General features: G+C 54.3%; 1 protein-coding gene across 12 annotated transcripts in view; it reads left to right on the forward strand.

Annotated features, from left to right (window-relative positions):
* ARHGEF10L (Rho guanine nucleotide exchange factor 10 like) overlaps window positions 1-11,019 on the forward strand; it is a 180,052-nt gene extending 169,033 nt beyond the window's left edge. For all 12 annotated transcript variants that reach the window (XM_017505635.2, XM_017505655.2, XM_017505625.2 and 9 more), the window contains 3 exons: window positions 1,512-1,686; window positions 7,787-7,909; window positions 9,991-11,019. In XM_017505635.2, the coding sequence (XP_017361124.1) occupies window positions 1,512-1,686; window positions 7,787-7,909; window positions 9,991-10,523 (831 nt within the window). In that variant the 3' untranslated portion in view covers window positions 10,524-11,019. The remainder of the gene's footprint in view (window positions 1-1,511; window positions 1,687-7,786; window positions 7,910-9,990) is intronic.
* Window positions 11,020-11,644: the final 625 nt, after the last annotated feature.

Consider the following 11,644-nt stretch of genomic DNA (forward strand, 5'->3'; position numbering starts at 1 on the left):
AAAGCCCCCGCCCTGCTCCTGGAGTAAGCCTCAGGGTGCGGCTCTCCCTCCCCCGCCCCTTTCTTCCCCCAGCTTTGGATGTGGCTTGCTTTCTTTTCATTTTCTGTAGCACTCACATTTTTCTGTGTTTCTCGTGCCGTGTCTGTAAGTGTGAGTTTCTATGCAGGGAGGACAGTGCAGAGCTGGAGACTCCGCGTTACCTGGCTGTGCTCAGGACCTGGGCGTTGAGCTTGTTTCCAGCCTGGTGTGCCCGAGTTAGTAACATCTGAGTATTGTAGATGGAATTCAAGTGTCCATCCATTCATTCTTTGATCAAATTTTACTCTGCTGGCACTGTGCCAAGCAGGGGACTGGTACTAAAGGGCCTGAGGCACAGGCTCTGTCCTTGGAGTCCACAGTCTTATGTGGCAAGTGGCCAGGCAGAGCCACAGAATGGTGTAGGTGTTCCAGGCTGGACAGCAGGATGTGACATTCCGAAGGCAGCGGCTGCTCTGTGGGTGGGGAGGGCCTGCCTCCTGGGTGGGGGATGCCACCCTGAATCAGAGTCTTCAGCTGTTGAAGGAGGACAGCTGGGGAGTCAGGGTGGGTGCCGTGCACAAGTCATGGCGAGGGCAGAGGTGTGGCTGTGTGGTACGTCCTGAGCACTGGCTGGCCTGACATGTAGGGACTCCTCAAGGAAGGGCAGGAGTGGGGGCAGTGCCGGGGCCCCGAATGCTGAGGGAAGGAACTTGGACTTTCTCTTGCGGTGGATGGGAAGCCTAATCATTTGTATCTTCTCTTAAAAAAAGGTGTTGTTTGTTTTAAGATCAAAATTGTACATACACTTGCAAGAAAAAAAAAACCAATGCACAGAATGGTTTATCCTGAAAGGCTCTTCCCCGTCCCCATCTCAGCCCTGCTTTCTAGAAGAGAATGCTGTTCACCTGTCCTGTTTTTAATCCGCCTGGTACTTTCCTCAAGACCTGACCTTGTTCCCTCTGCTGCTTCTTGATGTATCACTTTTTGGACATTACCTGCTGTCTCCTCACTGTGAAAGATGAGGATTTGGCCCATGTTACCCCCGTTCCTTCCCTGATCATTCTGTCGGTATCCGTTGTCTCTTTAAATCATTTACATAAACCGCACCGTCTTTTGTGATTTTCGGCTCTATCTTTCCCTCCTGTAAGGTGAAGCTCTGGGAGTCACTGGACTGTACCTGGTCCTGTCGGCTCGTGAGTGAGCGTGTACATGTCTTTCCTGTCCTCACTCGGTGACATCATGCTGGTGGTTTGCAACTGGCCACGTTAGACTATTTACACTCTGGAAACTGTCAAACCCTGCAGACCAGGATTCCTGGCCAGTTGTTAAACTTTGGCCAACACAGCACAGCTGGGCTTCTAAGGTTCCCTTCCAGCCCTGAGTAGCTTGTGCTTTTGAAGAATGCGAAAATGTCTGGCCCAGGGGTGGGGGCTTGCTGGGACACTCAGCTGGCAGGCCCAGCCAGCACTGATGCCCCTCCCTTTGTGCCACAGCAAAGCTTCGAGGCCCACCAGGATGAGGCAGTGAGCGTGACGCACATGGTGAAGGCGGGCAGTGGCGTCTGGATGGCCTTCTCCTCCGGCACCTCCATCCGCCTCTTTCACACCGAGACCCTGGAGCATCTGCAAGAGATCAATATCGCCACCAGGACCACCTTCCTCCTGCCAGGTGAGGCTGCCGCGGGAAGGGTGGGAGCTGACAGTCACGGAGCACCTTCCACGGCCAGACAGTGGTGCGACCTGGTCAGCCCATCCCATTTTCCCTTGACAGACCTGAAAACTGGGGTTTTAAGGTGGGGCACTCCCCAGGAAGTGGTGGGACCAGGATTCACACCTAAGACTGTCATCTCAAAGCCCCTTCTTGTCACTGTGCCCAGCTACCACATCACAGCAGCCTGGGACACTCAGGAAGTGGCCCCCAGCCTAGGGGACCCTCCAAAATCAGGCAGCTCCTAAGGAAAGGCCACGCTGGCAGGAACCCAGGCCTTTCTGCACTGTCCCACTCCCCGGGTTGACCAAACACCCAATTCTGCCTCAGAGCCCCTGCAGGACGAGGTGAAGGGAAAGTGAGAAGGCCAACGGAGGGTCTCCGTCCTTAGAGGTTTTTCTAAGAAAGGCAAATGTCCCTCTTGGCCGCCTGGTCCATGGGTTTGGATGGCATCCACTGTGGCTGGGACCCCTCCTGCGTGGCTTTTGTAGATGAGGTGGACAGGATTGATGGTGGATGGGAATGGCGGCAAAGAATTAAGGCTGGAGCTTACCTAATGCAGTTTCCCAAGGCCCCCATGGAGTTGGCTCTCAGCCCCTCCTTACCATCTGCTGCCCAAGATGCAGAGCCATGCCCATTCTCACCCCAGCTGGCTTCAGAGCAGCCCACGGGGCCAGCAGGCATCAGCTAACCTTGCTTCCCTCCTCGGCCCAGCTTCCCCTAGAGAGACTGACCTGTGGCCAGTGTGGGAGGGCACAGTAGCTCTGTCTTGTCCCAGTGCCCCAGGCAGGGCTGGGTACAGCAGCTGGGACAGCCAAAGGGCCCTGGGGCCAGGGAAACACAGCCTGAGTGGCAGGCAGGGGCCTGGAGCTGATTGTCACAGCACCTGGCAGATGGGCCATGGCAGAGTCTGGGGGCAGCTGTGCACCCAGCGGGGTTGAGCGTCCTGTCTTATGAGGCTACCGTGGGGGCAGGTACATTTGCCAGCACTGCAGGAGCCTTGGGGACCTCTGCCTACCCCTGGGGCCTGGTCCCTCACTCCAGCTCGAGGGGCTGGAAATCACACTGGTTTCTGCTTCCCCCGGCCAGTCATGATGGTCCTTGAGTCTGAACTGGTCACCCGGGGGTGGTGGTTACTAACAGCACAGTCCACAGCAGTCACAACAGTGGAATAAGTGCCACCCTGCCCGGACCCGAGGTGATGAGGCCCCAAGTGCTTATGGCCAGGATATCATTCACCCTAACCCCACATGCTGGGGATTGTCCCCATGTTACAGATGGTGACACAGATTGGTTTCAGCAGGCCAGGCATCTCACCCTTGGTCTTGCATTGGGCCAGAGGCAGAACCACAAGTCACATCAGGATGGACTCAGTTCAGCATCCTACTGTGTGTAGTGGGGAAGGAGAGTTGGCTTGAGGCTGGGCTTGGCCACCGAGTAGTATCAGACAAGCCCCTTAATCTCCTGGAGCCCCTCATCCCTCTGTAGGATGAGATGTAGTTCCCAGCTTGGGGACTGTTGTGAGCATAAATGCTGCCAGGGCTGGGAAGGGGGAAGGTGGCTGTCCTGGGCTGGCGGGGTGGCAGGTGCCCAGTGAGACTGAACCCTTCTCTGACGTTCTCCTGGGGTGTGTGAGAGGCTTGGTGGGACCTGTGTTTGGGCCACCTCCTTCCCCCTCCCTCTCTCCCCCGTCCCTGCCCTCCTCTCTTCCTCCCCTCCTCCCTCCTTCCTCCCTTTCTTGTTTCACAGTATTTTGCCATTATACAAGTTCAATCCTTTTTAACTACGATAAAAATGTCTCTGTATCACAAAACTATCTCCACATTTCCTCTGATAGCTAAATTATTTCAAGTTAGTGGAACAATGAAGAAATGGATAATCTTATGGGATTTTTAAAAATCTTTGGAATCTCATCATATCGGTGAAGAGAAGAATGAGAGAGAGTCAAGCTGATCAGGTGGTGGGAGGCAGGATGTGTGACAGACCCTGCTGTGGTTAGAACAGCCGCTCCTGCCTGGACCACCTGACTTTACTGCCTTTCACTCTCGCGTTCATGTCCGTTGTGTTACTCACTCTTTGCAGTGACCCTTTAAGGAAGGGAGGGCATTCGTTGTTACAATGATGATTTGAGGGCCAGGTGAACTGGGGCTCAGGAGGTGAAGTGACTGGTCTGCCATCTCAGTGCTGACAAAGACAGAGCCAGGATCATCCCCCTGGGCTCTCGTACAATGAAGGGCTGAGATAGGAGTCAGCTTGGCCATGCTGGGTGGGGTACACTAGAGCCTGGAGTCAGAATTCCTCCTGGAATCGCTGACCCCCTGCCTTCCAGCTCTGACTGGGAGCACACAGAACACCTGCCTCCCACCCTCGGTCTCCACCCCGAAGGGCAGGTGTGGGTGTGGCATGAGACGGTGTGAGGACAGTGCCTACATTTCCCGTCTCAAGCCAGTGGCAGTCCGTGTTGGTGACATTTGCCATCATCGCCCTAGCCATCGTCTTTACTTCATCCCCACCATGCTTCTCCCATGAAGGCTCCTTGCCCACCCTAAGCCCTGCCAGGTCAGTGCCATCCCTCTTACGTCAGCTGCATCGGGGCAGGCAGAGGTAACCTGTCTCTTGCAGACCTACCTGAGGCTGAACCCTGGAGAGGGCTGGGTGTAGGCTGAGGTTCCAGAGTATGGGGTTTCCTGAAGGTTCCCTCCTTTCCTCAGGACTGAACTTTCCTAATCAGCAACCCTGGGGAGCCTGGAGCCCTGCCAGGCCAGGTCCTGCTGACCCCTCATATCTGAGAGTGGCTCCCTGAGCTCCCAGCTGAGCCCCAGCCAGCCCCCGCCACTGTGCTGGGGACTAGAGTGTGGGGGCAGCTTCAGGCCCACCCCACGTTGTGTCTTCGCAGAAGCACAGCACAGCAGGGTTCTTAAATTCTTTATTAGAGATATTTTAAAAAGGCTTTTAAGTATTTTTTTATTCCCCCACACCACCAAATGAAATAATTGCATAATTAGTAATAAATTTGTTCCTCCACTAAGGGTGGATTTTTTTTAGGGTGTGTTAAAAATTTATCACACTTCCTTCCCCTGACCCCTTTCTTCCACTTGAATACCCGACTGGTATTAATGCATTTTTTAACCTAAACTCCCTCCTCCTTTTAACTAGACAGGTCATTAATAAAATGTTCTCCGAGAGCCTAAGCTTTTAAAAGTTGTATATCTCCAGATAGATGGCTTGGGTGAGTTGAACACTGCTGCATTAAGTCTCTGTGATAAAATATTTATTCACCATTAGAAATTTTTTTCTTTTGGACTGTTTGTGAAGTGTCTTGCTCTTTTCCTTGAGGCAGAGGGGGAGGAGGAAAGGCCCCAGAATGAGGTCTGCAGATGAAGTCATTTCTCAATTCCGGCATCTCTTTCGGTTTCCTGCTTGCCTTCCTCTCATTTGTCAGTTTCCCTGTCCAGCGGGGGCCGGGAGGATGCAGGGGCTTCAGGAAATGGTCTCCTGCCCATCTCCATGCCCTGGGGGGCTTGGAGAGGGATGTGATGAGGCATGTGGAGTGAAAAATTCACCACCCTCCCCTCTCTTGGCTTTATTGTTCTTGCGGGTTTATGGCTCTGATGGAGCTGATCTTAAGACATTAGTGTCTAGATCCTTTTAATAATCATAAACATTATCCTAATAGCCTCTATTTATTGATTGTGTACTATGGGCTAAGAGCTGTGCTCAATTGTGTGTCGATATTATGTGTACATATATGTGTATATATTTAATATTTCTAATAATTATAAAATTGAGCAAGGTAGGTTTGTAGTACTCATTGATGGATGAGAGAAGTGATTTGTCCAAGTTTTCTCCTTTCCTTCATCCATCCATCCATCTATCCCTCCATAAATCTGTCCATCCATCTGTCCATCCATCTGCCCATCCATCTGTCTGTCCATCCATTTATTTACTCATACACTCACAGGTACTTCTCGAGGGTCTACCATGAGCCAAGGTACTTGGCCAGGAGTTGGAGAGTCAACCGTGAATACACAGATAAGCCACTGCCCTCCCAAAGCTTGCAATAAATAAACCAATAGCAAAATAAGGTCATCACAGATCTTTACCAGGTGTTGAGGAAAGCAGCTCTCGGCCTGACGTCCCATGTTGGTCGGTTCAGGAGGGCTGGGGGCCTGGCCCTGGACTGGAAGCTTGCCATCACAGTAATGAGCCTTCACTTTTGGAATGGATGTAAGTGTGGGACATAGTCCCAGCTCCACAGACACCCAGATACTCTGTGAAATAGCCCCCGTGGTCTAGCCTGTAAGTCACTAGCGGGCTTTTTCTTCAGCGTGGTTTGCGTTTCCATATTGAATGGACACTGCGAATGTGATTTGTTTGAGTTTGCATCATGTTGCCAGCCTCGAATCCCACTGCCTGTCCGTAGCTCCACTTGGGTGTCTCATACGTGTCTCAGACCACACATCCAGCCAGGAGCTCTGGGCTTCAACACCCAAACCTGCTCCTTTGCTATCCCAGGCCATGGCTCTTTGAGCCTTCACATCCACGGCTAAAATGGGGCCAGCATTTGCGTCTTGCAGATGTCTTGGCTGTCGCAAGGCTTGTGTCAGATCAGAGCAGGTATACAAGTGCTTTGGAAATTCCAAAGCTGTATTTTTTCAAGTGTGATCCATGGAACAGAAGCGTCAGAAAGTGGGAACTTTCTAGAATGCAGCCTAAGCCTCTCCCAGAGGGCAGCAAGATTAGGGTGAGAAGGAGACAGCCCTGTGGAAAGGCACGTGCCCAATGAAGCCCAAGGGGGTGTGGCAAAGCCATCTGCCCTGTGTGTGATGTGGTGGGGGGGGTCTGTCCCTGAGCTGGCAACCTGTACCCCACGCCCCTCAGCCCCTCCGAGGCGGGCCTCCTGCCCCTGCTCTCCCTTCTCTCCCTCTTGCCCATTCCCATTGCCCAGAATCATTGGCAACAGCACAGCAGCAGTGATGACAGCAGGTAGTACCCATTGTACCATGTGTGGGCACAGGGTTGTTTTACATTCATTTAACCCAATGGAGAGTATCTGTGTATCTAAACATTGAAAAGGAACAGTGAAAACACGGCATTATGGTCGTATAGGACTGCCATTGTATACATGGTCTGTTGTTGATTGAAAGGTCCTTATATGACACATGACTGTATCATCCTTGTTCCCTTTTACAAGTGAGGACACCGTGGCCCAGAGGAGTTTAGGATGGGCCCTGGGTCATGTAGCTGGAGAGTGGCAGAGCCAAGGTGTGAGCCCCGTGCCTGGCTCCAGAGCCCTGTTCTCGGCCACTGTGCCGGGCAGCCCACAGCCGGCATCCTCTTTGTCAGGAACAGGGGAGCCCCGCCACCACGCCCTCCCTGACATTGCCATTCTTGCTAAAATGAAGAGACAGCACTGAGGGGAGAGCTAAAAACAACGCATCTGGACTGGCATCAGAAACAGGCTGCTTCCCCGCAGAGAGTTTTCTGCTTCCCTCTCGGGCCCGGGGCCTGCAGGGTGTGCTGTGAGCTCATCCGAAGAAGCGCCCATGTGGGCAGGCCCTGAGGGGCTGCAGCAGATTCACCTTGATGCCTCGCAAGCCCCAAATGGCCCTTCTCATGCCTCCCGTCTGCACCAACACCGATGGGAAGCTTGCACCTTCCCAGTCTTCCCTGGGTTTGCCCACAGCTGGCCGGCTGGATCCTTGCATGGGTCACCCTTGGACAACCCTTTGTGCCAGATGACCTGGCCGCTGTGTATTGAGAGTGGACACAGACCAGGCACTTTGCCCATGGTGTTCCCCCAGTGCATCCGCATGGCAGGCCTACTTTACACAGGAGGAAACTGAGGCTGGTTAGAGGGAGCACTCAGCTGGGGGACCTCATGGCCAGACCCCAGGCAGGTCAGCCCCCAAAACCGCAGCTCTTACCCACCCCACCATTCCAGCTTCTTGCTGGTTTCAGTGGAGGGGCCCACTGTGCCATGCCCTCACCTCGTGCTGGTGCCCAGAGCCCATGCTGTCTCCTCAGGAAGGCACTGCTCAGCCGGCCTCTCTTTCTGCAGGCCAGAAGAACTTGTGTGTCACCAGCCTCCTGATCTGCCAGGGTCTGCTCTGGGTGGGCACTGACCAGGGTGTCATCGTCCTGCTGCCCGTGCCTCGGCTGGAAGGCATCCCCAAGATCACAGGTGAGGCGCTGGGAGCTGGCGTTGGCAGAGCCTGGGGGTCAGCTGCAGGTGGCTGGTGGGGCTCGGTGGGGAGGGTGTGTTATGCTCTCATCGGTGTGAGGATGGGGTTCCATTGTCCAGCTTCCTGTCATCTCAGGTGGCATGGTGGCCAGTGGAACAGAATCATCCCAGCCCCACAGTCTCCCCCCTTCTTTCTGAGTCTCAGTTTCCTAATCTGGCAGATGGACACAAGAGTAGCTTGAGGATTGGCTGAGGCACCCGCCTAATGGCAGGGGCTCCACTGGCCCATTCTGCTCCTTCCTATAGCAGTTTCAAAATATCCAGGCTCCAGAGGGAGAAATAACTGAGTGCCTCTGGGGCCAGGCCTGGCCGCCTCAGGGGTCCATGTGCAAATACATGTGTTTGCATAGATCAGATGAAGGAAGAGCTGCAGGATCAGATAGATCTGCTCCTGGGGCTGGGGACACAGAGGCTGGGGCCAGCAGCTCCCCAGGCATGAATTCAGGAGGGATTCGCAGTGAGGAGCTCGAGCCAGACCTTGAAGGAAGAGTTACAGAATCAGGTAGACGGAAACGGCTTTTCAGGGAAAGGCAGTGGGTTGGGCAAAGCTCTGACCTGCGCCATGGGGCACAGGAGAACAAGGCAGGATCAGAGAAGACCCCTGATACTTGGATGCCTGGAGCCCCAGGACCCCCTCTTTCTCTGCCCTGAGAATCATGACTGTGGTCCCTCCCAGCAAGGAAGCAGGGCCGACAGGAAGCCCTGGAGGTGGGCTGGCCCCCTACTCAGACCTCAAGTCCTTCTGCTAAAGAAGAGCTGTTTTGGCTGGGCACGGTGGCTCATGCCTATAATCCCAGCACTGTGGGAGGCCGAGGTGGGTGAATCACCTGAGCTCAGAAGTTCTGGACCAGCCTGGGCAACACAGTGAAACCCGGTCTCTACTAAAAAAATACGCCGGGTACGGTGGCTCACGCCTGTAATCCCAGCACTTTGGGAGGCTGAGGCAGGTGGATCACGAGGTCAAGAGATCAAGACCATCCTAGTCAACATGGTGAAACCCCGTCTCTACTAAAAATACAAAAAATTGGCTGGGCATGGTGGCACGTGCCTGTAATCCCAGCGACTCAGGAGGCTGGGGCAGGAGAATTGCCTGAACCCGGGAGGCGGAGGTTGTGGTGAGCCGAGATCGCGCCATTGCACTCCAGCCTGGGTAACAAGAGTGAAACTCCGTCTCAAAAAAAAAAAAAAAAATACACACACACACACACACACACACACAAAGTTAGCTTGGTGTGGCAGTGTGTGCCTGTAATCCCAGTTACTTGGGAGGCTGAGGCAGGAGAATTGCTTCAACCTGGGAAGCAGAGGTTGCGGTGAGCTGAGGTTGCACCATTGCACTCCAGCCTGGGTGACAGAGTGAGGAGACTCGGCCTCAAGAAAAAAAAAAAGAAGAGTTCTTCCTAAATTCTGAGATTTTCTGTTTTCAAGATTTCATCAAATAGGGCATTTTTGTCCATCCAGGGGACATTTGTGGAGGACCTATTTCCAGGTAGAATCCCGGGATGTGGGGATGAATCGTGCAGAGACCCTGCTCTCCATGAGCTGACGGTCTCCTGGGGGTCATCATAGCCCTGGTGGCAGGTGCTGGGATGGGTGTGTTCTGGGGGCTGGGGACACAGAGACTGGGGCGAGCAGCTCCCCATGGCTGTGATGGAGGGATTCACACTGAGGAGCTTGAGCCAGGCCTGGAAAGAAGAGTTGCAGAATCAGGTAGAGGGGAAAGGCTTTCTAGGTAGGGACAGCAGCTTGGGTAAAGGCTCAGACATGAGGAAATTCTTGGAATTTCACACTGAGGCTCCCCTGTGTGGTGTATAAGGCTGCCCCTGTTCCACTCCCCAAGGAAGCTGTGCCGGAGTACGGGATAGCCAGACCTGTGGGCATCTGGGGGGGGAGTGCCAACATAGACGGAAGTGACCCCCCTAAAATACCCACCCAGAAAGTTCTCCAGGAGAGAGACTCGGGCGCCTCCCTTAATACACTGGGCCTTTGGGCACCCTTCTGCCCCGCCCCATTTTCCGCAGGGAAAGGCATGGTCTCACTCAACGGGCACTGTGGGCCTGTGGCCTTCCTGGCTGTGGCTACCAGCATCCTGGCCCCCGACATCCTGCGGAGCGACCAGGAGGAGACTGAGGGGCCTCCAGCCGAGGAGGACAAGCCAGACGGTCAGGTGCACGAGCCCATGCCTGACAGCCACATGGGCCGAGAGCTGACCCGCAAGAAAGGCATCCTCCTGCAGTACCGCCTGCGCTCCACCGCGCATCTGCCCGGCCCGCTGCTCTCCATGCGGGAGCCAGGGCCCGCCGATGGTGCAGCCCTGGAACACAGTGAGGAGGACGGCTCCATCTACGAGATGGCTGATGACCCTGACGTCTGGGTGCGTAGCCGGCCCTGTGCCCGTGACGCCCACCGCAAGGAGATTTGCTCCATGGCCATCATCTCCGGCGGGCAGGGCTACCGCAACTTTGGCAGCGTGCTGGGCAGCAGTGGGAGGCCGGCCCCGTGTGGGGAGACGGACAGCACCCTCCTCATCTGGCAGGTGCCCTTGATGCTATAGCCCCTCCACTCTCGAGCAGAGGGCACAGCTGCAGGCCTGACTGAGGCCATGCCCCGCTCTCATGCTGTAGGGCCCTGCGCGGGACCTGCGACGGGCCTGGATTCTCCAGAAACTACTTGGGCAGAGCAAAGGAAAACCTCTTCTTTTTAAGAAAAAAATTTTTCAGAGTGTTTTGGGGAGGAGTTTTAGGGTTTGGGTAGTGGGAGGACACGTCTGGAGGAAATGGCCTTCTTTTTAAAAGCAAAAAACACAAAACCTCACAACTGCCTGGCAAGCCCAGCACTGCTTGTTCAGGCCCTAGCGGGTCTCCAAGGCAGCCACGCGCCCCTCCTGGAAGGGTGTGTGCATGTGAGTGTGTGCGAGTGTGTGGGCTGGTGTGTGAATATCTATAAATACGTATATATGCTGTATATTATATGTGTATAAATAAAATCTGTACATATTGGAGCTCTGGGAGATGCTGGAATAAAAGACAAGAGTTACATCCGAACTTGGATTCAGATTTTGTTGTGGTTTTTTAAAGACATGATAGGAAAGAGACAGGGAGAGCAGCTATTGGTAGAGAGGGGTTATTCGGGACCCAGGAGCCAGTCAGGCTTGGCGGGAGGGTGGTTGGCTCTAGAAGCTCACGGTCCAATCGGGTCCCCATTAGCCACAGGTGGGTAATTAATTTTCATATGAATGAAAATGAAATATTCAATCTCTCAGTCACCGTAGCCCCATTTCAGATGTGGCTTGAGTGGTGGGTGGTGAAGGATGAGATGGCACAGATATGACCATTTCCAACGCAGAAGAAAGCTTGCTTCTGCTCCAGGAGGGGCTTTGGGAGCTTCCTTTCTGAATATTTTTTTGGAAAAAAGACTGGGTCGCCCCAGCTCTGGAATAGCATGGGGGCAGAAGGCTTTGGTGTCTAACAGTGCCAGCCAGCAGGGAGGGGAAGATGAGAGGCCTTTCAGCGGGCAGGCAGCCATGTCCCAGGACTTGGAGTCAGAGGGAGGACCAGGCGGGTTTCAGGGGAGGTCCGTCCGCAGCAGGAGCAGAGCCCGGCTGCAGGTGGGATGGGCAGATGGGGCTGCTTCTGGCCCTAGCTCCTCTTTTCTGGCTCAGTTCATCCTTAGATT

This window comes from Cebus imitator, unplaced genomic scaffold (assembly GCF_001604975.1).
Source record: "Cebus imitator isolate Cc_AM_T3 unplaced genomic scaffold, Cebus_imitator-1.0 Scaffold15, whole genome shotgun sequence".
NCBI lineage: Eukaryota > Metazoa > Chordata > Mammalia > Primates > Cebidae > Cebus > Cebus imitator.